The sequence below is a fragment of the Canis lupus genome, chromosome 5 (genome assembly GCF_048164855.1).
Source record: "Canis lupus baileyi chromosome 5, mCanLup2.hap1, whole genome shotgun sequence".
NCBI classification, from domain to species: domain Eukaryota; kingdom Metazoa; phylum Chordata; class Mammalia; order Carnivora; family Canidae; genus Canis; species Canis lupus.
Genome location: NC_132842.1, coordinates 43,825,244 through 43,853,142, shown reverse-complemented (window position 1 = coordinate 43,853,142; position 27,899 = coordinate 43,825,244). Strand labels below are relative to the sequence as shown.

At 37.8% G+C, this 27,899-nt stretch overlaps 1 protein-coding gene across 6 annotated transcripts in view; it reads right to left on the bottom strand.

The window, feature by feature from the left end:
• IL31RA (interleukin 31 receptor A) overlaps positions 1–27,899 on the bottom strand; it is an 84,981-nt gene that overhangs the window by 19,651 nt on the left and 37,431 nt on the right. For 5 of the 6 annotated variants that reach the window (XM_072826429.1, XM_072826427.1, XM_072826426.1 and 2 more), the window contains 6 exons: positions 21,388–21,505; positions 17,480–17,661; positions 14,812–14,963; positions 10,381–10,546; positions 4,374–4,453; positions 1,727–1,943 (listed from right to left, as the gene is read on the bottom strand). In XM_072826429.1, coding sequence (XP_072682530.1) covers positions 1,727–1,943; positions 4,374–4,453; positions 10,381–10,546; positions 14,812–14,963; positions 17,480–17,661; positions 21,388–21,505 — 915 coding nt within the window. Of the gene's footprint in view, positions 1–1,726; positions 1,944–4,373; positions 4,454–10,380; positions 10,547–14,811; positions 15,029–17,479; positions 17,662–21,387; positions 21,506–27,899 lie in introns of those variants that run through there. The other variant, XM_072826431.1, reaches the window with a different exon arrangement.

Genomic DNA, 27,899 nt, shown 5'->3' with positions numbered 1-27,899 from the left:
GCTCTCGCTCTCTCTTTCAAATAAACAAACAAACAAATAAAATCCTTTTTTAAAAAGGAATGAAAATAGTAATAATTAGAATTAGGCAAATTATTTTAAATACACACTCTCATTTCAACCTCACAACAGCTCTGTGAAGGAGGTGTTACTATATAATAGTTCCATTTCACAAGTAGCTGAGGTTTAGAGACGTTAGATAACTTGCCCAAGTTTAATGGTATCTAGATTTCTGTAGCTCAAAACACAGATTTTGTATATAACTGACCCTTGAACAACATGGGGGTTAGGAGCACCAACCCCATGTACAATTGAAAACCTGTGTATAACTTTTGACACCCCCAAAACTTAACTACTAATAGCCTACTATTGACTGGAAGCCTTACTAATAATAATGGATTAACACATATTTTGTATGTTACATGTATTACATATTATATTTTTACAATAAAGTATGCTAGAGAAAATAAAATGTTATTTAGAAAGTTGTAAGAGAAAACACATTTACAGTATTGTACTGTAAATAACTGACATTTAAGTGGACTCACTCAGTTCAAACCCATGTTGTTCAAGGGTCAACTGTATATAGGAGTTCTAAAATGAGGCAAAAGGGAAGAAATGGGTTAAGTCTGAGGTGAAGAGAAAGAAGGGAGTATAGACAAACAAGTCTAGGGCTGATAATACAAAGGACTGAATCAGTCTAGGTCTATGTAAAGAGAGGTCTACGTCTATATAAAGAGAGGTAAGAAACTGGAGAGTACATTATCTAACTATGATGTGTTTCAACAAATAGTTACTGAGTACCTTTTCAATGCCAACTGCTCTATGCCTGTTCTAGGTGTTGCAGATGGGGGAAGTGATATGAGAAAGAGAAAGAGGAGGAAAAGAAAAACAGACAAAAATCTCTGTGCTCAGGAAGTTACATCCAACTGACAGAGAGATAGATAATAAACAAAATAAATGAGAAAATCTATAGAATAAGAAACAGTAAGATTTATAGACAAAAAGAAAGAAGAAATCCCTTGCCTGCAATTCCTTGAATAAGAATCAAAGAAGGTATTTTATTCCAATATGCAATATAAAATATGTGTTTGCCTGGGAGCAGTAAAATGTTTAAAACTGCTTAACCAAAAGTATAATGAGCATTTTTTTTTTCAATTAAATTGAATGGTTTTATTTTTATTTGTTTTTTTGTATTTTTTTTATTGGAGTTCAATTTGCCAACATATAGCATAACACCCAGTGCAATAATGAGCATTTAATTGACAAGTACAAACATCAGAAATTTTCCCAACTGAGTAGTCACATGGAAAAGGGAAAAAAAAGAACACAGAAGAGTGAGCAGACAAAGGCTGGGATATGGTCAATACTGTGAGAAGGAGAGCTCAAAAGAGAAGTTTCTGCCACTGAGGACAAACATGATTTATCTGACAGTTTTATATGGCTCACTCAGACCAAAACAAATATGAACTGCTTGTAAAACTTCTAGGTGTATGACTTTGTCTCATATGACTTTATGAAGTCTCAGATTTTAACACAGGCTTTGTTCTAAAGGAATTGTATCTCATGAGTTCATTAATTACCACAAGATTTTGGTTTCCTCACCATAACCTAAAAGGTTTCCACTTCATTTGCATTTTGACTTGAGGGAAATAGCCATCCTTGAGTGGACTTCCTGGCCAACTAGTTGGGACAGGGCATCTAAGTAAGAAGTTTACACTGTACTTACTCTTTTCATTAAGAGCTGGAATCCTCAGGGTAGCCACCGGAGATTCTCCAAGAGAATTATAAGAAACCACATACACCCAATAGGTCTTGCCTCCCAGATACAGTTCATGTGTCTGGTTAGTGGTGTTCACTGTCTCTGTGAGATTAGTGTTGTTTTCTGGAAAGTACCATATGTTGTAGCCAAGTGCCTTCTCCAGGACTGGGGCTCCAGTTGCTTTCTGAACCCAAAGGAAACAAAACATGTTGCCAGAAACAAGAAAAGACAAGCATTGAGACAGTGATAAATGGTGAGGATGAGGGGTGCGGGGTAATGTTAATTATTAGGTGCTAAACTACAATTAGGTTATCACCCTTCTGGGATGAACAGTACAATCTGTGCTGTGATATTAACCCTTCAAGGGCCAAAAGAGATTTGATAAATAGTCTAATTCCATGAGGCAGTTTTAACTAGGAGAATGTCCAAGCCAATGTAAGCAAGTCACCCTCATAACCTTTTGATGCTTATCTTTTTTTTTCCTTCTCCCACATGCATAGGACAGTATAAGCTAAAAATGTGAGTCATTCACTCTAAGAATCCCAATTCTGTTCTGGCCTTGGGTCATCTCCTGTCTAGAAGCTTCCAAGGGCTGAAAAGTACTTGTGCTACTGCATAAAAAGCAGCATGCCTCCTTCTTTGAGAAAGGAATTAGCTTCTCTGGACCAGGCATACCAGAAATCCCAGCTAAGAGTCCTAAAATATTCAGGGTTGCCCTGTCAATCTAAATCTGTGGTGAGAAGCCTAAGGTGACCCCAGGGACTCCAAGCCAAACTCTTCTTTTCAGCCTTGAACCTGAACCTACTAACCTTATGTTTTGCTTAGGGATCAGCACACTGAGTATTTCCCAGGAACTATAAGGCTTTCCAGTTGTTCACTTTATGTTACTGATAACACACACAGATGGAATAGAATGAATGTAAGGTCAAACAGGACTTTAGAAGTCACTTTGTCCCTTTGCCTTTCCAGTTCAGGAATTGACTGAAACTTCCTAATGACTGGGAGGTTTTTACCTCTTAGGACAATGCATTCTCTTTTGTAAACAACAGCTTTATTAAGATATAATTCAGATGCCATAAAATTCACTATTTTAAAGTATACAATTAGGGATTTTTTTTTTTTTTTTTTTTTTTTTAGTATATTCTCAGACCTGCGCAATCATAACCACCATTCAGTTTTGGTCCAATCTTTTTAACTAACTTTAATTCTTAGAAAAATCTCTTACTGAGGCAAAAAGAAAGACCTCCCCAGGTGAGGGGGAGAAAGAGGAAGGTATTCAAGTCCATTTCACCAGCCTCACATGTTAGCCTACTTGACCCAACACTCTGTGGCTGACCACAGATGGAATATGTGCCACTGTTTGCTCTCCTTCTCCCAAAATATGTTGACTGAGTGATTTGTTTCCACACTTAATCACTGAGAAAGAAAACACAACATCTGGGATTCTCACAATCTTGATTTTCAAAGGTTTCCCAGTGTCCCTGTTTGTGTGCTCCCTGGCCTGCTGCCTCTGCAACCAGAGGGCGTCCCATAGCCCTAGGGTTTGACGCGAGTGGGGAAAGTAGAGGACATAATTGGAAATAGAATATCATTTTATAAAGCAGGTGATTTCTCCATTTCCAGAAGGATTTTAAACTTGCCTGGACTTTAGCAAGTGTGAAATAATATGATGAGTATCCCCTGAGAACTCTGGACACTACTAAAGAATTCTGACATCTTGCTGCTCTCCTTCCTCTCTTCTCCTCTCCCAAACTCTCCCGTTTTTAATCTGCTGGCTCCTGGCTGGGTTGTTTTTTTCTCATATTTGTCCCTTTCCTTTCCTGTTTATTGTTTCTTCCCCTCCTTTTCTGTCCTTTATCCTACCTCTTTTTCTTTTCTCTGCATGATGCCCCCACCTTCTCCTTTGCTCCTCCATCCCAGGCCTCCAACCTAGAAAGGACCATTTGGCCCCTGTTCTGTCCTTGTACCCCACTATACCAGTGCTCAAAGGGACATATATACAATATATGTTTTCAATGACATGAGGACGTGAGCTGACCACAAGTCAGTGTTCTTCTCCCATGTCGGGGTGGGTACTATACAATTTTACACTGCCTTCTAATGTAGCCAGCAGGTTGCAGGGGTGGGGGGGGGGGGGGTGTTCCCAGAAGGTCAAGGTGCTGCCTGCATTTGAACTTTGTACCTGTCCTAAATGTTAATTTTTAAGACCAAAGAAGAGAGGAGACAGGGTCTATAATGCACATTTAGGCCATCTATAAGATGACCTATGTGGCTTTCGGAAATGGAAAAACCATAGTAAGATTTGGGGCATTATAAAGCCTTGAGGGAAGGAAATTCAGGAGGTAAATTTCAAGAATTAGTTCTTAGAGGTGTAAAGGCCAAGAGTTTGTTTTTTTAAATATTTTATTTATTTATTCATGAGAGACAGAGAGAGAGAGAGAGGCAGAGACGTAGAGGGAGAACCAGGCTCTGTGCAGGGAGCCCGACACGGGACTCAATCCCAGGACTCCAGGATCACACCCTGAGCTGAAGGCAGACGCTTAACCACTGAGCCACCCAGGCATCCCAAGGCCAAGGGTTTTTAAACAGAAAAATATATATATAAGCAAGTCACCTTCCACATCAACTGCACTGGCCTTCTTCCATCAACCATGGCTGGCTTCAGGACTCTCCACAGATCCAGGCCATATGGAGCTGTAAGGAAACAAGAGTGGGGTGTCAACATAAGACAGAAGGGAGCTGAAACAAAATATGGGGAAATTAGCTGGGCTGCCTGTTAGAAATGCAGTTGGGAAGGATTTGCTGAAATGCAGTAGGAGAAAAGTGATTGGTGGAGGGAAGGCAGCATTGCAACAACCAATGATGTCTTCTTTTGTGGCCAAAAGATTGACATCAACCAAAAGTAAAAAATAAAATTGCTCTCAGATCTGATGACTTAATGTAAGGTAAAAGAAAAATACAATAGGTACTACTGTAATATAACTTATCACTGAAATCCGGATTGAAATGTAACATCTCATGTCCTCTAAGATAAAACATCTACATATGCTAAAGCTAAGAATAACAGAAATAACTGATGAGATAGACACATAGATAGAGATATATTATATTATATATGCTATTTCAGGGTGGGGAAAAGAGAGAGTAGGAGAGGGAGGAAGGGAGAAAGAGAGACCAAGATTGATTCCAAATAAGGATAAAACTGTATACTTAAAATGTTATAAAATATAAGAAAGAATTAAAGAAGAAAGGAGCCAAGAAATAATCTTTACTAGGTCATTCCCTGAGCTTTAAATTCAATGCCGATCTTCGTGGCAGAAAAAGCCAAAAAGATCATATTGAATTGCACGTTTCTCATAGGCTGATAAAAAGCAACCATATGAAGGAGCAAGTATTTTCTGGCTAGGGGAATGAATTAATAAATGGAATTTATAATGGGGATCTTCTCAAAAAATGGGTAACATAAAGTTCAATGTCTGCTATCAGAGTTGAGCAAAAGCACAAAAAATGGCATATGTATTTTTCATATTTATGTTCCATAAAATGCAAGGGCATGATGTTAAACCTGATTTGTACATTTCTCCAGTGAATAACATAATCCAAGACAATACAGTTCAAGTTGTATTAGCTTCTGATGATTTAACCACACAGAGATAATTTCAAAATCCTGAGTTTCTGGTTTAAGAATGACCTATGCACTTTAGCAATGAGAAGAAAGCAGAGAATTCTAAAGAACTGTCCAGAAAGCTAGTGCACTGCCTGTAACTTAGAGAAGGAATCAAATGCCTCTAATTGAAGATGCAGCTGATGAGTTCTGAATTTTTCTTGAGGAAACCACATGGCTGAAGATAAGGTAAGTAGGTCTGCAGAGAATGGGGTCAACCACTCAGGCCAAGATCTGAGCTATTTTAGTACTGCCAGACTGTTTTCAAGTATCTGAAATCACACTTTGGGAGATGGGGTGTCTTAAGGTGAAATTGCTGAACTTCAACTGAAAACAACTTCATAACGTAGAAAAATGAGCCAAAGGGCAATTAAGTCAGTAGCCTGTTTTATCATAAATGGAGAGCCACATTTCTACAACTACTCATGCAGAAGCTAAAGTGCGGGTAAAACAGCTTAACTGGTAGGACCCAATCTTAATGAGATCTACTGTAACTCTATGTTAAGTTGCATATCAAGAAATTAGAACTGTTTAGACTTTTAACATAACTTCATTTGTGCTCCACTAAGATGTTGTCTTACTGTCTTATGTGCTCTGTCATAAGTTTTCTGATTTCCCAAAGAAATCGATATTCTTCAATATCAGTATCTTCAAATTGATTCTTCAATAAAGAAATCAGAAGACAGCCTGTAGCTACCATTCTCAGACAGAGAACAAGAGGCTGGTTTCCACCCGTCTACAAACCAATAAGATGTGAACACAGGGTTCCTCCCAGCAGATAGCTTTAGCACAAAGCTCCAAAGTCACAAGATCTTCAAAGGTAACCCACAGAATCGGAAGGACTCTCACTCCATCTCTCACTTGCAGAGTCTCTCCGTTCCAGTTATGTTCAGTCAGACTCAGGGATAATAGCACTGAGGGTAAAAAAGAAAAAAATCTAAAGGCAAAGTGTGTATTACAATCCAGCTCCAAATAGTCATCTGATGGACAAAGGCAAAATAAATTGATTATTAGATAATCAATCATTCCAGGTACTTGGTTAGAAATATGAGTGAAATTCTCCTTATATTTATCCCACAGGCAGCCATTTAGTTATAGTAGATGATGACGGTAAAGAAATTTAATCAGATATTTTCTCCTTTCACTTGAAGCCACTATTTCCTGTAGATAAAGTCCAAAGAGGAACAGTCTTCTCGCTACTGACTTCCCACAGATGCAGCTTTTACTGAAACCACTGCCTGAGTAGCACGGAAACCTTCTACAATTAACAGCAATTTTCCATTAGCCATGCGCTAGTAATGGCTTTGCAGTATAACCAAAGTTAGAAAAGTACTAATTCTGTATTGTAAAAGAGCAAAATTAAATTTTTCCAAGTCCATAAAAATTACAGCTACATATTCAAAGGCATCAATTCTTTGAACCCATTAGCAACAATTTGATACTATTTTGCTTCCATTACAATCTTCCATTACAATCCAGACTGACAACCACCACCAGTCAGACACCTCAGGCACATCCTGGTGCCCTTGCTGAAAACCAGTAACAGGAATAGTTAACTTTTAGCATTTTATAGTATATAGTTGCTCTACTAAGCACTTTACCTGATTTATCTCATTTAACCTTGACACTCTTACAATTAGGTACAGTACTATCATCATTACTATTTCTGAAACACAGAGAAGCCTCTTTCAGTGTTATAAGCTTTTAGGTAATAAAGCCAGGATCAGAATATAATTACATCTGTGTCATATAGTAGATACTTATATGCTTAAATGTGGGCAAATAACCCTAACAATCAATCTATGGAAATCCAAATGAAAATAAATAATTTTCACATTTAACTTAGAAGAGAAAATTTCAGTTAGAAATGGTTTGAGGTGATGCGTATTCAACAACTGGCATTTCATTGTGAAATAGAGAAACAAATTGTTTATGAATTGGAAAAGGGGAAATCAGGATTTGCTAAGGGCCAGGGGGTGCATCTTCATCGATTTTCACTGGGATCCTGAAAAAATGAAGAGAAACAAAAACAAAAGTTCTATAGTGATGACTTTGATAAACAAGTGGTTTGCTTTATCAGACAGGCATCTAGTGTTCTGCTAACAAATCCTAGCCTAGTTAGCCAAAATAATACATCAGCTGAAATGGTAAATCTTGTTTCTGGCAATAAAACAAGTGGATGGAACTGAAGCTGACATGAGAGAGTGGCTGGGCTGTCATGTGCTAACTGAAGACCCGGAGCCATAGTGGCCTCAGAAGGTCACTGGAGAGAAGACTGCCAGCTACAGTGCAGAGAAGGGAAGTGCAAAACCTGAAGTGGAACTTAACCTCCTAGACTGCCTGCTGAAAGGTGTAGCAAAGGCAGAGGACACTTTGCTCAATGACACTGCGTGCGTTGCCTTCTAATCTTTTAAAAGGGAGGGCTCAGTTAAAATACAACGACTACTCCAATAGATTATAACCAATGGGCTCTTTTTTGCTGGGTAACTTATGTGCTGTTTTGTATTTATAAACTATTGTATCTGTACTCATTTGACACTTTGAGGTGATGTCTGTAGAATGCAAATAAGTTCTCAAAAATTGTATGTAATTTTAATCAAAAGTTACATAAGAACTTATGTAACTTATGTAACTTATGTAACTCTTACATAAGAACCAACCAACCAATCTGACTAGTTTTGTTTTAATCATTTCTGTATTTCTATTGATGTAAAATTTAAATAGCCTTATCATTTGTAGTACTGTTAGAAGTACATAAAGACATAATGATTTGGGATTCTCTACGACTTTTTCTTGTACTGCTGGAGCCTGGCATAGAAAACTAGATGCCTGAATGACATTGATGAATGGAGTCTTGGGGTGAAAAGGGTCTTCTCAGCCTGGGGTGCTTGAGTGGCTCAGTTGGGCAAGTATCTGCCTTCCCCTTAGGTCATGATCTTAGGGTCCTGGGATCAAGTCCCATATCAGGTTCTCTGCTCAATGGGGAGTCTGCTTCTCCCTCTTCCTCTGCCTCTGCACTCACTCTTTCTATATATATATATATATATTTCCCTCAAATAAGTGAATTTAAAAAGAAAAGAAAACAGGAAGTCATCTAGCCTAGTTTCCCATGTGCTTCATGAACCACTGTTGTGCAACCACATCCATCAAAGGGTAGTTTAGATTGAACTAGCATGGACATCTCCAGTGGGGGCTACAAAACTCAGAAGACACTGGATTATTTCCAGACATCTGACCATCTGGGCAAATGTGCTGAACATCTGTTAATACCAACTTGGTCTCATAGGAAACTCACCCAAGATCCAGAGGAATAAATTGTCATATGGACCAAGGAGCACAGAAATTGACTGCAAATGTTATCTGAGATCTCTATGATACTTGGCTGTAAGACTGAATAAGACTTACAAGAATATGACTGAAATTATGGCTGAATGTGTGAGTGGGGGAAATTTAAGGTCTAGAACCTGTGTGTCTTACAAACAAATGACAGTAAAGCCTCAGAAAGTTAGAAGGATTAGCATTTTGCATTTCTTCTCCTTATTTCAAAAGATGTGTGGACATACCAAGTATTCGACTACCCATTCATTCATTCATTCATGGTATCAGGCTGAAAAATGTACCCCAAAGATCTAAATCCTAATCCTTGCCATTTGTAAAGGTTACCTTATATGGCCAAAGGGATTTTGCCCAGATGTGATTACATTAGGATCTTGAATTGGAGAGATTATCCTGGATTATCTGGGTGGGCCCTAAATGTTTTCACAAAGGTCATTATAAGAGTGGAACAAAGAAATCTGACACAGAAGAGGAGAAAAAAAGAGTAATGTAATGATGGTTGCAGATACCAGAGTGATGTGTTTAGTAAATGCGGGAAGGGGCCCACGAACCAAGGAATACAGGCAACCACGGGAGCTGGAAATGGCAAGAAAATATATTCTACCCTCATAGTCTCCAAAAGGTAACAACCCTGCCAACAACTTGACTCTAGTCCAGTGAAACTAATTTTGGACTCCTGACTTCCAGAACTGTAAGAGAAAAAACTTTGTTGTTTTAAGTCATTAAATTTGTGATAATTTGTCACAGTGGCCATAAGAAACTGATACATTCAGCAAACATTTATTGACTACTGAGGGACAGGCATTGGGAAGACTCTTGATTTACAAAAAATGGTAACACAGGCTGAGTGATCCTGAGCAATCTGCTAATACTTAAGAAACCCAGATCCTTCACCTCCAAATAAATGGGGGTGGTTCCACATATTTTATGGGGCTCCTAGGAGATTTAATAAAACAGAAAGCCTGGCATGTATTGAATGTTTATTGCGAGCTAAGTACATTCTTTCATTTAATTTTTAAAATAACACTAAACAGTAGGGACTACTTTTAACTCAATTTTATAAATTATATTCCATTATGGAAAAGGGGAATAAATAATGAGAAAACTGAGGCTTAGAGATTAGGTGTCTACCCAAAGTCACTCCACAGCCAGGCTGGGATTTCGCCAAGCCCACAGAGTTAAAGTACTGCTCTAAATGACCATTCCTGAGTCACAATGAGCGCTCATTCATTGTACGGTCCTTTTTCTTTCCATCACTATCATTAAGAATCTGAATTTTTTTTTCTTATTAATTATACCTTTATTTATCTCTTAGTAGCAGTTCCATGGCTTATGCTTACAATATATAGCTTTATCATAGGATACCTTTGAATAATATTACACCGCTTCACATATAGTATAAGAAGTTTTAAGAATATTAAAGATGTGATCTTCTGCCTTTGAGGAGGGCTGGCTTACCGTGTGGGCTCAGGTGGGCACAGTGAGTGCCCTGAGGAGAGGGAATGTACAGACTGTGAGAGCGCATGATTCTCAAGTACAGAGCTTGACAAAACCCACTCAGGCTTGGCCCAGGCCACCCAAAAGCGCTAGGCAGAGAAGGAATTGCAGGGGACCAGCTTGCCTTCTTCCTCAGTTGTTCCCACTTTCTCTTGGCTCCAGCCACTCCAGAACATAGACTCCGCCGGGGCACATCGCAGAGTCATGACGTACTCTGTAAAAGCCTGTAGCTCTGTGAGGTTGTAGGTCTCATCTCTATCAATATCTTCTTTGGTGAAGTTGACTTCCATCTAAAAGACAGAGATGACCCTGAGTTTCTGAGTTGGATGGGAGACCACCTGTTATCTTTCTATTTTTCTTCTCCACTCCCCAACCCTATCTTACCTTTTCAGAACTAGAAGCATTGTACCTTAAGTTTAAAAAAGTATAATTTTCATAAATAAACCTCCATGCATGCCTAGGAATTATTTGCACCTAAACAGATGTGAGTCATCCACCACCCTCCCGGTTTCCTGTCTCCAAGTTTGGAGAGCAGAGATTCCTGCCCCTGGGCTGGGTGTGAATGAGCAGTCTTGTTTTGGAAAATACAAGGTGGAGTCCTGGGACACAGGGCAACCTGGGCCTCAGTTTAAACATGGCAGGTGACTCTAACACTTCGATATACGGAATAATAGGCAACAGAGATCTTAGTGGCATTAAGTTCAACCTCAGGTCATGGGCAAGACCTCACAAAGTTAAGTGACCATGGACTACATCAGGGTTTGTTATAGGCAACACTGGGATCAGAACATAGATTTCCTCCCTCCTAGACACTTTCCCTTTACCAAAATCTTCCACAGCAAATTACTGGTCTTTGGGTGACCAATAGGGCTGCTAAGGATCTCAGCATGAATTCATTTTGACGTTCTCTTGAAAGAGTGGAGGGGGAGAGGTAAATAAATAAATAAATAAATAAATAAATAAATAAAGTAAACAAATCACTTTTCCTTTCTAGACCTCAGTTTCCTTATTGGTAAAATTGCCTTATATAATCTCTAAAGTCCCTTGTGGATCCAAATTTCCAAGAAAACTAAAAATTCGGATATTTATTTTTGAGCATGGTTACTGTTGCTGCTATAAGAACTTTTAGGTGTTCGTTTATATAAACTCATATTCAGTTGATTAATAAACTGCACTAATAGGCATGTCTATTTTGAGAGTATGCCCACTAGTCCCATAAAACCTTATGAGAGAGGGAAGTCATGACATTTCTTATGTGTATATAACAGCTGTGAAAATAAGTACATAATTATAGGTATTGGGCCTAAAGGAAATTGAGCAAAATGAGAATGTGTATATGTGGCAAAAAGCTGAGCATCCCAGCTGCAGATAGACACTTCTGTACTGCCGGGCTAGTAAAATGGTGCTGGGAAAAGGAGGTAGGAACTAGAGGTTTCACAGCTAAATCCAAAGTTCCCTGATCACCCTCCTCCAACAGCCTCTGGAAATGTGCAATGGCAGAACAGGGTCACTAGGATAATCCATCATCTCTGGGAGTGTAGCCTCCCCAACTGAGCCTAGTTACGGGGAGAGTTGAAGCAAGATTAAGACCTTTAGAAGAAAGCCAATCATACATATGGTGCCTTCCTTATGTGAATCAAAATAAAAACCATATTAACCAAAAAAATAGATGCAAAGAAGTCTAATAAAGTTCTATTTTCCTTTTATGCTCATTTAAATATGTAATATTCTTTTAAAATAATCTTTCAAAGTTTTCTCTTGCTTTACTAGTATCCTCAAGCACACACTTGGCCTATATGTTGGGGATCCTCGGATTCATGCTTAGAGAGCTCTAATGTAACTATGCAAGCATGTTCTTTCCAGCCCTACTCCCAAAGCAAAAAGAAATAAAGAAAAAGAAAAAGAAAAATCTGCTCAGTCTTTTAAACAATGTGCCTGCCAGAAAGGCTTCTTTTAGTTTGGCTTTTTGTCCAGGCAAGTCCAAGATCAATTGGCCCTCAATTGATCCTCCCTATACATGCTTAACTAAAACTTCCCCAGCTCAACACAGACAAGGACTCCTAACAAAATACTAATTAACTTCATTAGGTTAACTTCATCAGGTTTGTTTCTAACAACCTATACTTTATGCCAAATTCTAGCTCGCCCAAAGTGTTTATGTTTTAAGAGATGAGTCAAAACTATTGGTACAAATCCTAAATTAAACTCTTAAAACAGTCTTGAGATCCTTTGGCAGAGTGCTCATATGGTTTCATTTTATAAAAGTGGAAACTCCTTAGAATAGGCAACAGGAAGATGGTCTGGAGGTTGCTAAAATATGGTCAAGTGAATGACAACTTGGAGTCAGAAAACCTTTGCAACTTATAAAACTTTAAATCTTGGACAAGGGATTTAAGCTCTATACATCACAATTTACTAATCTGTAAAAATAATAATAGTGATGCCTCATTGAAAGGTATATGCAAGGATTAAATAGCCTGGAGTATTAAGAAAGCACTGTGCAACCCATACAGCATCATACAAATGTAAGTCTCCCTGATATGGACATATTGGGATTTTTTTATAGTCTAATGCATGGAGAGATGACTTTAAATGACAGTGCTGAGTATTATTAAGTGCAGTGACAGAGGAGGAGTACCTCTCTCAAGTTCTCAGAAGGAAGTATGTCAGAACTGAGTTCTGAGACATGAATAGACTTAACAAGTTTGTGGGAAGGAGGAGAGGTACAAAGCAGAGAGACAGAATAGTGAAATGACATGACATAAGGGAAACCAGCAATTTAGAGCCATTAGAGAAACAAGGGCAGGATGAAAGATGAGGTTGGAGAGTTTGGTAGGGGCCACATCTTGGAGGGGTAAGGATCTGGACCTTTTCTGTAGAAAAGTTGGGTTGTTATAGTTGGATTTAGAATTGATTGTATTTGAAAGCTGAAAGCAGAGAGATACTAAATACATATTCCACTTCCCTTCTCATTTCCTTCAGGAGAGAAGAAGAAGGACCTCTTACCTCAGACACTGGAAGGAATAGAGCAAAGATACGTGAAGATGTAGGTGAGTTTGTCAAAGAGGTGGTGTAGAGAATGCTGAATGCTGGGGTAGTTTACACCTGCTGCCCTCACTGTTGTACATGGCTTATTAATTTTCTAGAGGAAGAGATTCTGGTTTATTTTTCTTGTTGAATCCTATTCAGCAGCCATAGGACTCTGGGCTCAGACAAACAGAATAAATCAAGGGCAGATCACCCTAGCAAGTCCTTAGCTTTACTTAAACAATAAATGTGGTGTGAAGGAAGATGAGCTTATGTTGTGCCAGGAATTACCTTGCTTAAGGGTTACCTTCTGGGTTTCGAAAACTACAAATTAGTAATCTTACATTACATGTAGTCAGGTACTAGGAGTATGGTTCCAAAGCTGGCATAGAAAGAAAACCAAGAGGAAGAGTGAACATCTTTATTTCTTTTGTCTTAAACACAGACAAGTGAAATTTAACCAACTTTCCTTTCTGAAAAGGTTTAGGTTAAGAAAGGATGCAATAGATAAAATTTGATAAAATGTGATAATATTAAAATAAAGAAGTTCTGTTCATCCAAAGTAACCATTAGGAAAGTGAAAAGGCAAACCACATAGTGAGATATGTTTACAACACACATAACAAACAAAAACTCAGAAATGAAATATATAAGAAACCCCTACAAGTCCATTTAAAATTCAGACCACCCACTAGAAAAAAAAATGTGCAAAAGGCTTAAATCAACACTTCACAAAGAAGGACTCTAAACAGACAATAAACACATGAAAAGGTACATGAGCTCATTAAAAGTCAGGTAAATGCAAATTAAAGCCATGATTCCACTGTGTTTGTATAATGTAAAATTATACAACAATGAAAATGTATAAACTCCAGCATTATATAACATGAATGAACCTTAAAAGTACAATACTGAAAGAAGCCAAATACTTAAAAAATACAAAATGTATGGATTTCTATTACATAATGTCTCAAGCCATGCTGTTCAGGGATGCAGGTTTAAATGGTAAATCCATAATAAAAAGTGAAGGATTATTTACCATGAAAAATCAAGATAACAGCTTTAAGGAGGTATGAGGGTTGTCATTAGGAAAATGCAGGCAGGGAACCTTGGTATACTATTTTAGACCTCACTGATTCTAACATAAGTGCTGACTTACTATAATTTATTAAATGTAATATTTATGTTTTGTTCACTTTTCTAAGTACAAGTCATATATCACAATTTCATAAAAGGTTGGAAAAATAAAAAAGGAAATAGCCAAGCCATAGACTCTTTGACCACCAACACATCTAGACACAACCAGAGTGGAATGCAAAAGTAAATTTCTCACTCTTTAATATGTCCCTGTACCCAGAATGCAAGTGAAACACTTGTCTGATCTAAAAGGCCCAAATAGGAAATTGGCAAGAAAAGTATTACTATGGTCTGTCTTCTGTTTTTTCAAGGTAGAAAAAGGAAAAAATTAGTTATCAATAATTCTCTTATTTGGGCTCACTAATAGAAACATTGTAAAGGCATAACTTACCCAGTAGGCACTATTTATTGTTCTGAATCGAAGAGTGTATTTTAAAGTAGATGAATGAGGAGCCAACACAGGCCTTATCCATTTTATTTGAAGCATTCGTTTGATGCCCAAAACTGATTTCACACTGAAAATCTCAGGTGGTTCAATTTTCACTGAAAATAAAAGTCATAAATTTCTCATATTTGCAAAAAGACCAGAAGGTGCCAATAACATCCACCTAAAATTGAAAAAAAAAAGAAAACTAGAAAGGAAATCATAATGCGTATTTTGTAATCTGTTATATGTAGATGGCATTAGGAAAGCAGTACAAGGGACACCTGAGTGGCTTAGTGGCTGAGCGTCTACCTTTGGCTCATGTAGGGATCCTGAGGTCCTGGGATGGAGTCCCTCCTCAGGCTTCCTGCAGGAAGCCTGCTTCTTCCTCTGTCTATGTCTCTGCCTCTCTCTGCATCTCTCATGAATAAATAAATAACATCTTTTAAAAAAAGAAAGAGGAAGGCAGTACAAAAGGAATGGTGCCACCCTTGCTTCTCCCACTCCCCCACCCCACCATAAAAAGGAATGGCCAGTGAGGAGAACATTCCTCTGATTTTTCTACAAATGTACCTTTTACTGATTGGTTCCAGATCTTATGCCAACAAGAAAGGAGGTCAAATGAAGAGACTACATGACTAGAAAATGTGTTGTTTCCCTTATTTACTCTCCACACCCCTCAACCTCTCTTTCCTAGACTCCCAAAAGTGTCTAGTAGAAAGCACCTCTCATTTCCCTTGAACACTATGAATATTCTCACCCTAAGTCTCTCTCTTTCAAAATACGTAACATTTTTCTGGTTTTCAAAGTAGCATATGCTTATTCCAAAAAATATTAAATATAGAAAAATACAAAGAAAAAGTTTAAATCATCCATACTTCCATCAACCAGAGCCATTATAACATTCTAGTGTATTTCCAGGCTTTTCTATGTAAATATTTGTCTATTTGTTTTTTTTTTAATTTTTATTTATTTATGATAGTCACAGAGAGAGAGAGAGAGAGAGAGGCAGAGACACAGGCAGAGGGAGAAGCAGGCTCCATGCACCGGGAGCCCGATGTGGGATTCGATCCCGGGTCTCCAGGATAGCGCCCTGGGCCAAAGGCAGGTGCCAAACTGCTGCGCCACCCAGGGATCCTTATTTGTCTATTTGTTAAACAAAGTTGATATTATGCTAACTAAAACCTTTGTCTTCTTAAATAACATTATTCAATCAGTATGTACTGTCTAGCATTAAAATTCTTCCAAACAATGAATTTAATAAGGTTGCAGGATATAAAACTAATATACAGCAATCTGTTGCATTTCTATACACTAGTAACAGAGTAGGAGAAAGGAAAATTAAGAAAACAATCCCATTCACATTTGCATCAAAAAGAATAAAATGCCTAGGAATACACTTAAACAAGGAAGTAAAAGACCTGTACTCTGAAACCTATGACACTGGTGAAAGAAACTGAAGACAACAGAAACAAATGAAAAGATATACCATGCTCATAGATTGGAAGAATTAAAAAATTTTAAATGCCCATGATGCCCAAAGCAATATACAGATTCAGTACAATCCCTATCAAAATGACAACATTTTTCACAGAACTAGAAAAAAATAATGCTAAAATATGTATGGAACCACAACAACAGACTCCAAATAATCAAAGAAATCTTGAAAAACAAGAATAAAGCTTCAAGTATCACAATCCAAGATTTCAAGCTACACTTCAGAGCTAGAGCAATCAAAACAGCATGGTACTGGCATAAAAACAGACACATAAATCAGTGGAACAGGATTGAGAGTCCAGAAATAAACATAAACATATCATCAATTAATATATCACAAAGGTGGCGAGAATATACACTGGGGAAAAAGAATCTCTTCAATAAATGGTGCTGGGAAAACTGGATAGTACTTCAAAAGAATAAAAGTGGACCACTTTCTCACACTATGCACAAAAATAAACTCAAAATAGATTAAAGACTTAAATATGAGTCCTGAAACCATAAAACTCCTAAAGGAAACACAGGCAGCAACCTCTTGGACATTGGCCTTAGGAACATTTTTCTAGATATATCTCCTCAGGCAAGGGAAATAAAAGCAAAAATAAGCTATCAGGACCTCATCAAAATAAAAAGCTTTTGCACAGTGAAGAAAATCATCATCAAATTGAAAAGGCAATTTACTGAGTGGAAAAAGAAATCTGCAAATGATATATCCAAAAAGGGGCTAATATCCAAAATATATAAAGTCATACAACTCAACGCCAAAACAAAACAAAACAAACAAAAAACCCACACACAATTTGAATTAAAAAATGGGCAGAGGACCTGAAAAAGACATTTTCCAAAGACAAAGAGAGGGTGAAGAGATACATGTAAAGATGCTCAACATCACTAATAATCAGAGAAATGCAAATCAAAACCCCAATAAGATACCACCTCATACTAGTCAGAATGGTATGAGAAAAAGAAATAACAAGCATTGGTGAAGATGTGAAGAAAAAGGAACCCTCATACATATCCATAACTCTAGGTATACCCCTAACACATACCTACCATATCCTTGAGTTTTGAATCACTTTTGGGTCTTCACCTCTTTGAGAAAAAAAAATGAGTATATAAGAATAAAAATGATACTTACTTATGGCATCTAAGTTCCAATATGTTATATCAGATTTCATTATACCATCTGCATTTTGAGCTTCTACTTGAATGGTGTAATTATCTGGGTTTGTTATTGTTGGAGGAAGAAAGGAGCAAGAAGCATGATTTCCCCTTGTAGAATTATCAGTTGAGCAAATATCACTTTTATATCCATAAGAGCTTTGAAGGAAAAAGCAATTCAACATGAGTTTAGTACAGCAGTTTGGAAACAAAGTCATACGTAACATATTAAGCATGTATTTATTAGTTTCATTCTGGGTTTCTCTGAGGACTATATCGACCCAAATATGATGCCTCTCTCCAAATTGCTTCCTCATCTCTTCCCAGGAGAGATCAGTTACCTGCTTTTTGCCTGAGATGCTATGAGCCATGGAGACTTCCTTGCAACTCTGTAAGTCCACCAAAATCTATGCTTGTAATACATCTCCTAATGGTAAGAAATACTGACTAGGATCCTGAAAACCCCAGATTCTAGCCTTGAGAAGTTATTCTTAAAAAGAAAAATCAAAGAGCATTTGTTAAATAAAGAGTGGTAGATATATAAACAGAATTTAAAATATAGTTTTTAACACATCTATAGTTATTGATATGGAAAGATGCCCGTACACTTACTGGTGGTAGAAGAAAAAAAAGGATGCATATTAAGTATTGAATAATCACATTTATATATATAAACTTATATATTTATATAACTATTCTTAGGGCAGCCCAGGTGGCTCAGTGGCTTAGCGCCACTTTTGGCCCAGGGTGTGATCCTGGAGACCCGGCATCAAGTCCCACGTCGGGCTCCCTACATGGAGCCTGCTTCTCCCTCTGCCTGTGCCTGTGCCTCTCTCTCTCTCTCTCTCTCTCTCTCTCTCTCTGTGTGTGTGTGTGTCTTTTGTGATTAAATAAATAAAATCTTTAAAAAAATGAAGTCATTTAAAAAAAGTAACTATTCTTAGAGATGTCTGGAAAAGTATTCATCAAAATGTTAAAGTTATTACCTTTAGTGATGGAATTTCAAGGTTTTTTTTACATTCTTTTTATTTTTCAGATTGAATTTTTTACCATTGGCATATATTGTTTTCAGACAACTCATTAAATTTTTTTCCTTAGACATACAGGTAACTTAAATCCTATCAAACTACAACTTAATGAACACAAGTACAAAGATTGGTAGGAATCAGATGGGTGGGTATAGTCAGAGTCTCCATGGCTATGGGAATGATATCAGAGATGAAATAGGCAGAGAATAGAAAAGGCCCCACTTTGCAAGATGCCAATGTTGGCTGGGGTTGAGGGCAAAGGAGCAGAGCTTAAATATATAGAATAATAAAATTTTGAAAGTAAAAAAGACTTTAAAGGCTTTCTATGGTTATTGTGCAGTGTAAAAATGGCCTCCAGAGTAATATTGGTTTGTGGTTAAAAGCACAAGCTCTGAAAGCTGGCCAGGTTTGAATCCTATGCCTTGGGCAAGTTTCCTAACCTCTCCATGCCTGAGTTTACTCATCTTTAAAATGAGAATAGTAATATATCTATAACATAGCACTGTTAGAAGGATGAAATAAGCTGATATACATAAAGTACTTTTAAAATGTCAGCCACTTAGTCAAAAAGTGAGATGTTACTATCATTGTTATTAGTACTATTACTATAATTGAATATTTTTGCATCTATTCATGCTATAACCTTTAAGAAATACCCTTTCTTCCCTTTTCTGCACCTCTAGAGCTCCTTTACCTCTCAGTTCAAAAGTCACTACCTCCAGAAAGGCATCCCAACTCCTCTTATTCTTTCCCAAGGAAAAAGCCATTCCTATCATTTCTGATCATCAGTAGGTTTTTTTGTTCATACCACTGACCCAACATCATCCCATCCACAAGAAATCTTCCCATTCTACCTTGAAGAGATATTCTCAGTGATAAGCTTAGAAAAGTACAAACAGTCTGGGAGTCCTGGAGATCCCAGCAGGCCTGAGCCATCAATAAGGGTTGTATACAGGCCTAAGAACACCAAGGCCTGGGGCACCTGGGTGGCTCAGTTGGTTAAGCACCTGACTTCAGCTCAGGTCATGATCTCAGGGTAGTGGGACTGAGCCCCACATTGGGCTCCCTGCTCAGCGAGGAGTCAGCTAGGCCCTCTCTCTCTCTGCCCCTTCCCGCCACCCCACCTGCTCGTGTTCTGTCTCTCTCTGAAATAAATAAATAAAATCTTAAGGAAAACACAACCAGGTGCTTCCTACTTTTACATGACCAATGGGTGAGAATGATAATGCACAGGGAGTGATGGAAGAGGTCGAATGACTCCTTAAAAGAAAAAACAGGAGTACACTTACTAAGGTTCCAGATTTTCATTCTACAGGTACTTTCTATTCAATACTGGGCCTAGAACTAATAAATCTGGGGGAAGATAAAAACACTTGGACCATGGATTATTGGGCCTTTATCACTCATTTTCAGAAGCAGGGCTCAGCAAAGTAGGCCTGCAGGCCAAGTATAGCCTACTTCCTGTTCTTGTATGGCCCACAGGTTAAAAACAGGTTTTATAGGGACATATGGTGGCTCAGTGGTTGAGCGTCTGCCTTTGGCTCAGGTCGTGATCCTGGGGTCCTGGGATCGAGTCCCATGTCAGGCTCCCCACAGAGAACCTGCTTCTCCCTCTGCCTATGTCTCTGCCTCTCTCTCTGTGTCTCTCATGAATAAACAAATAAAATCTTTAAAAAAAAAAACAGGCTTTATATTGTTAAATGGTTGGGGAAAATACATAAAAAGAAAAGACTTTGTGGCATGTAAAAATTATTTGAAATTCAAATTTCAGTGTTCACAAATAGTTTTACTGGACAATAGTCTGGTCCATTGGTTTACACATTGTCTATGGCAGCTTTCCTGCTATAGCAGGAGTGTTAAATATTTTCACAGAGACACAATCTCCTCTAGGTCTAAAATATTTACTATCTGTCCCTTTATAGAAAAAGTTTCCTGACCTCTGTTTTAAATCATCTCTCTGACATATCATTGATATATGAGTACTGCAAAGGATAGTGTTTGCTTTTTTCCTTTTATCCTACCATAAAAAATGACGTATACTTTCCGTACAACACTAGTTACCAATTTCCAAGGGGTAGAGGGAAAATACATATAAATAAGATCTTGTATTGAAAAACAAAACAAAACAGAAACTTGGAATTACAGACTTTCTTTTTGAAACATAAAAAATTTAAAGATCATCTTTCAATATTTCCTAACATGGGCTTCCTTATTCTTAGGGGAACATGAAGGACATAAAGGGTTTTATGAGCTATTTTTAAATTTTCAAAAAATTCTCTGCAAATGCTCACTAAAACATCTAGCTTTTGGCTAGAATTATAATAAAAATTTTATAATTTTTATCCTAATAGAATTAGAATAAAAAGGGATGCTTGAGGTAGTGACAAATGTGTGAATCACTGTCCGGGTGGAATACTTTTTGACAAGTGTCACAAGCAAATAAGTGGCAAACTGAGAAAAATTTGCCTCTTAGTTCTGGGTTTGTAACCTCACTTACTATAATTAGATCCATAAAAAAGGAACAGTTTTATGACACGTTATGGAAAGAGGACAAATATAGCTGAATATAGTAAACAAACAGATTTTTTTCCACTGGTGACTACTCTCAGCCGATTCAGGGCTTCTCAGAGGAGGTCATCATAAAGTTACACCTCCTCTCCCTCTGTAGCTACAGATCCTGTCAGCATGGCTACAGTAGCCAAGATGTCACCCCAGACAATGAACGCAAATAGGGGTCATCAAGAAGCTGTAATGGAGAAAAAACTTCACTTCATAATTGACTAGAACCAAGAATGAACCAGGAGTCTCTGCCTCCTTCCCTTACTCCCACTGATAGCACACAAGCTCCCATACTTACTAAGTTCTCTTCACTTTGTACCATGTATAACTGGCTTCTTTCTCTGGACTCCAGGTGCAAGTAAAATTTTCCTCATAGTAGAAGATACAGGAAATGTTCTCAGGCTTAGCTGGCAGAACTAAATAAATACAAAGACACACACAATCATTTCATGAAAATAGGCAGATCAAAGCTGGTCTTTTTTGATTAGTTGATAATAGATTCTCCCATTCAAGGCCAACGAAAGAATCTAACTCCCTCTCTTCAAATATCCCCCTCAAAGAACTAGATTTCTACTTTTTAAAAAACACTTTTTATATCTTACTCAAAAATAATATTTGAGAAGCAAAACTCATATTAAAATACCAGGTAAATATAAAGTGTTAGTTAAATACTAAATAAAGCATCATATGCTAGAACCGGTCCGGGTAATTAGGCAATGGATGATATGTGGAAAAGAGAAAAACACAAAACATTCAACTATACCACACTTCAAACTTATGTATCAATAATTTTTCCCTAAAGGACTGCATTAATAGAGAAAATTTCTAAAATATCCTTATCTGTATTTTCATAGCTTATAAATCTTGCTCCTTGTAGTTTCTCACCTAGTAATACCTATTCCTTCATAGGAAAATCAGATACAATCTAGAATATGGATCTAGACCCTGCAAGGGTCCAGAGATACAATCTATGGGTACATGAACTTAAAGAGGAAAATATTTTCACTAGTTTATTGTTGAAATTAATAATTTCCTTTCATCATGAATGTGGTCAACAATCTATAGTTGAATCATTACTTGTGATGTCACCATCAAAAGAGTATTTTCATACTATATTTATATTTATTGCAAATACCTTGAAAATATCAAATACTACTGTAACTATTACTAATAATTAAAGTAATTATTAGGCCTTCTTATTTCTTTTCTTTTGATTGATTGATTCATGAGAGACACATAAAGAGAGAGAGAGAGAGAGAGAGAGAGAGGCAGAGACATAGGCAGAGGGAGAAGCAGGCTCCATGCAGGGAGCCTGACGTGGGACTCGATCCCGGGTCTTCAGAATCAGGCCCTGGGCTGAAGACAGTGCTAAACCGCTGAGCCACCCGGGCTGCCCACATATTATTTTGAGAAGTGGTCCAGACATTTCACCAAATGACAAGGGGTTAATCTACACACTCATCCATGGACATATACACATACATAATTAAGAACAAAGGCAAATCTAAACTAAGGGCAATGTTCAGTTCTGAGACTGAAACTAACTTCTTTTTGAGTCTTTAGTAAAACCAATTTTAAGAAGCAGGCATTTTTGGGAGAGGAAGACAACTTAGGTTACCTTTTCATATCAAAGTAAAGCTTCAGTGCATCTAGGAAGAAGTCCTCGCAAGACAAGAAATAGGAAAAAGCCCATCACTTCTAGCAAGTAAAATACTCATGGGGATGGGTGGAGAGACAATGAAAGTAAGGTAGAGCAAGGAGCTCAGATGTCAGTGTTCTTGGTGGAGCAGTAGAAACACACAGATGGATCTGTGAAACAAGATCATCTGGGCTGGTGACCTACTTCATCAGGCACAGCCTGGGGCAGGTCACAAGCCTTTAATCTAAAAGAAGCCTTATTGGATCCCTGGGTGGCTCAGAGGTTAGCACTGCCTTCGGCCCAGGGTATGATCTTGGAGACTCGGGATCGAGTCCCACATCGGGCTCCCTGTATGGGGCCTGCTTCTCCCTCTGCCTGTGTCTCTGTCTTTCTCTTTCTCTCTCTCTGTGTGTCTCTTATGTATAAATAAAATATTTTAAAAATAAAAAAATAAAAAATAAATAAAAGAAGACTTATGCTCCACTCAGCTTCAACTCCAGCATAATGCAGAAGTCCTAACACTGCAATGGCACAGTGTAAGCTGAGGCAGCAGCTCTATACAGGCAAGGGCATGCAGAGATCCTGAAGTCCCTGGTATCTCAGGGTGGGGAGTGGGTATAGATGTGTGATGTTGGTCCAGGCCTGGGATTTAGATGAAGAAACTTCTGCACACGGAAGACTTCAGGAGCACAGGAAAACAAATGGGACATGAGCTTCAGGAACAGGTGCTAATTTGATGCCTCAAAGTCTAGACAAAGCCACCTGTCCTGCAATAGATAGCAGAGAAAGCATGAGACCAAAGCAGGCAGTCCAGAGAAGACCAGAAGGCAACACAAAGACTTTCTTACATAGATTCACAATCCCTTACCAGACGCTCTGCAGTCAGTCATATAAACTCTGATCATATACCCAGATACCATCTTAAAGAGGAGCAGGGGAAAGGCAGGAACTCTGGAAAGTGAGCATTTGCACCAGAGAGACTAAATTAGCTGAAAGACACTACAAACCAGAAGAAACTGAGCCAAGTTAACAAATAAGAGTGCTGCCCACTCTCCCCTCCTCCTCTCAACTCTGCCTGGCTTTCCAGGGTAGAAGGAACTTTTGGAATTGATTAGTTTGATCATAGACTATAAGGATGTTTTATTTTCTTTGCACACCTAACCCACACTATATTTATTTCACCTCTGTCAGAGGCATTAACTTCTAACAAAAAGGTAGCAAGCAATAAATGGTTCCAGAATGGATGGCATTCACTGTTTTGTTTAAGTCTAGGATTTTTGAATTTGTATATTTATTCATATATTTGTTCTATGAAATGAGAATTGTCCACATGGGTAAAGTAGCCCCTGGGAATAATAAATAAGAATGAGGGAGAGCTTGGTGACTGCATATTGTGTCAATACTCCCAGCTGTTTCTTGAGAAGCTGCTTTCCTCTGAATGCTACACTCCATCCTTGAAGCACCTATTAGTTAGGGACTTCAGAAAGACTCCTCCAGTAACAAAGGAGTTGGTAGGCACCATTTCACACCCCTGCCTCCCAGCATAAACTCATAGCCACCTATGGGAACCAGTAATTTGCCCACACTCCCTACCTAACTTGCTTGCAACAAGTCCCCCACCCCATGCTTCAATGGATCTGCCCTTTCCAGTCACACTTGCCTCAGTCCCAGCACTGTGGAGCCCCTCCCACAAAAGATCAATATAAACCTCACTAGTGCTACATCTCTTAACCTGTGCCTTTTGCAGAGCCTTGGTCATGATGGCGGCAGACTCTGAAAAAGCCTAAGGCACACCTTATTAAAAGTCCAAGACCTTCAGACAGTGTCCTTTGCAGATCTGCTTAGGCTGGCCAGTACCAATAGCAGCAGCTCCAGGTCTAAAGTAGAAGGCAGACCAGCATGTACTTTGTTTAAATGCAGGCTACACCTGCCAGGAACCAAACACTACTCACAACAGGCAGAGAGAGCCACTTCAGACAACTAAACTGATGCAAAAAAAGATAAGAATGCAACAAGGCAAATGCAATACCCACAGGAGAAACTCCCTAAAGAGCTAGGTCCTGGGGAGCAGGGAATGGTGCATTGCAAGGCACTTTAGGACCTCTTTTTCATATGGCCATTACCTTTAAGAACAGGAGCTATAGCTGACTTACCTTACACATAGAAAGACACAGACAATTACAAAAAATGAGAAGACAGAGAAATATATCCAAGTGAAAGAATTGGACCAATACACAGCAAGAGACCTAAGCAAAACAGACATAATATGCCTGATAGAGAATCTATAGTAATGACCATAAAGATACTCATTGGACTTTAGAAAAGAGTAGAGGGTATCAGTGAGACACTTAACAAAAAGATTAAAAAAAAGAATAAATCAGAGATAAAGACCACAATAAATGAAATTAAAAATACACTTAATGTAATAAATAGAAGGCTAAATGAAAGAGAGGAATGAATTAATGACCTAGAAGACAGAGTAATAGAAAGTAACCAAACTGAGCAAATGAGAGGGAAAAAACTATGCAATTTGAGAACAGTCTTAGGGAATTCAGTGACTCCATCAAGTCTGATTAACACTTGCATTATAGGAATAGCAGGGAAGAAAAGAGTAGAAAGGGGGGCAAAAATTTATCTGAAGAAATAATAGCTGAAAAAATTCCCTAATCTGGGAAAAGAAACATATATCCAGGTCCAAGAGGCACAGAGAACCACCCCACTTCCCCCAAAAAAAATCAATGCAGGAGATCCACACAAGACACATAGTAATTAAAATCGTAAAAAGTCGTGATGAAGAAAAATATCATAAAAGCGGCAAGAGAAAAAAAGTTACAAATAGAACAGTCCAAATATTTGGGACATAGAAAAATGGGATCTAAGAGGGAAGTTTATAGCAATACAGGCCTATTTCAAGAAGCAAAAAATGTCTCAAATAAACAATCTAAACTTACACCTAAATTAGGAGCTAGAAAAATAACAAATAAAATCCAAAACCAGCAGAAGGAAGGAAATAATAAAGATTAGAACAGAAATAAATGATAAAGGAACTAAAAAACAATCCAACAGATCAATGACCAGGAGATGGTTCTTTGAAAAGGTCAATAAAATTGATAAATGTCTAGCCAGACTCATCAAAAGAGAGAGAGAGAGAGAGAGAGAGAGAGAGAGCGCTCAACAGAATCACAAATGTAAAAGGAGAAATAACAACCCACACCACAGAAAGACAAACAAATGTAAGAGAATGTTACGAAAAATTATGTGCCAACAAACTGGACAACCTAGAAGAAATGGATAAATTCCTAGAAACATAAAATTATCAAAACTGAAATAGGAAGAAATAGAAAATCTGAACAGATTCATTACTAGAAAGGAAATTGAGTTAGTAATCAAAAAAACTCCAAGGAAACAAAAGTCCAGAATCAGATGGCTCCACAGGTGAATTCTAACAAACATTTACACAAGAGTTAATATGTATTCTTCTCAAACTATTCCAAAAAATAGAAAAGGAAGGTAAATTTCCAAATTCATTCTATGAGGCAAGAACCACCCTAATACCAAAACCAGACAAATCCACCAAAAAAAAGAGAACTACAGGCCAATATCTTTGATGAATATAGATGTAAAAATCCTCAATGGGATACCAGCAAATTGAATCCAATGATACATTAAAAGAAATCGTTCACCACAATCCAGTAGGATTTATCCCAAGATTGCAGGGGTGATTGAATATTCTCAAATCAATCAATGTGATACACATCATATTTAAAGAGAAATGATAAAAACCATATGATCATTTCAATAGATGCAGAAAAACCATTTAACAAAGTATAACCCATTTATGATAAAAACTCTCAACAAAGTAGATATAGAGGGAACATACCTCATTATAACAAGGCCTTATATGGAAAAACCCACAGCCAACATCCTATTCAATGGGAAAAAACTGAGAACTTTTCCCCTACGATCAGGAACAAGACAAAGATGTCCACTCTCACCACTTTTATTCAACATAATACTGGGAATCCTAACCACAGAAAACAGATAATAAAAAGAAATAAAAGGTATCCAAATTGGTAAGGAAGAAGTAAAACTTTCACTATTTGCAGATGACATGATACTATATATAGAAAATGCTAAAGAGGGCAGCCCGGGTGGCTGAGCAGTTTAGCGCCTGCCTTCAGCCCAGGGCATGATCCTGGAGACCCGGGATGGGTCTCCCCGCACGGAGCCTACTTCTCCCTCTGCCTGTGTCTCTGCCTCTTTCTCTCTGTGTCTCTCATGAGTAAATAAATAAAATCTTTAAAAAAAAAAAAGAAAATGCTAAAGACTACACAAAAAAACTACTAGTATTGATCAATGAATTCACTGAAGTCTCAGGAGACAGAATCAATGTACAAAAATCTGTTGCATTTCTATACACTAATAATGAAGCCACAGAAAGAGAAATTAAGAAAGCAATCCCATTTACAATTACACCAAAAATAATAAAGTACCTAGGAATAAGCTTAACCAAGGAGGTGAAAGACCTGTATTCTGAAAACTATATAACATTAATGAAAGAAATTGAAGATGACACAAAAAAATGGAAGACTGGAAGAAAAAATACCACTAAAATGTCTATCCTACCCAAAGCAATATACACATTTAATACAATCCCTATCAAAATAACAACATTTTTCATAGAACCAAAACAAACAATCCTAAAATTTGTATGGAACCACAAAAGACCTCAAAGAGTCAAAGCAATTTTGTTTGGAAAAGAAAAGCAAAGCTGGAGGCATCACAATTCCAGAGTTCTAGTTACACTACAAAGCTGTAGTAATCAAAATAGTATGGTACTGACATAAATATAGACACATAAATCAGAACAGAATAGGAAACTTAAAAATAGGAGTACCTGCATGGCTCAGTTGGTTGAGCTTTGCCTTCAGCTCAGGTTGTGATCTCAGGGTCCTGGGATCGAACCCTATATTGGACTTCCTGCTCTGTGGGGAGTCTACTTTTCCCTCTCCCTCTGACCCTCCTCTCCACTGGTGCTCTCTCTCTCTCTCTCTGAACTAAATAAAGACTTAAAAAAAAAAGAAAACTTAGAAATAAACCCACAATTATATGGTCAGGGATTCTTCAACAAAGCAGGAACAAATATCCAATGGGAAAAAGACAGTCTCTTC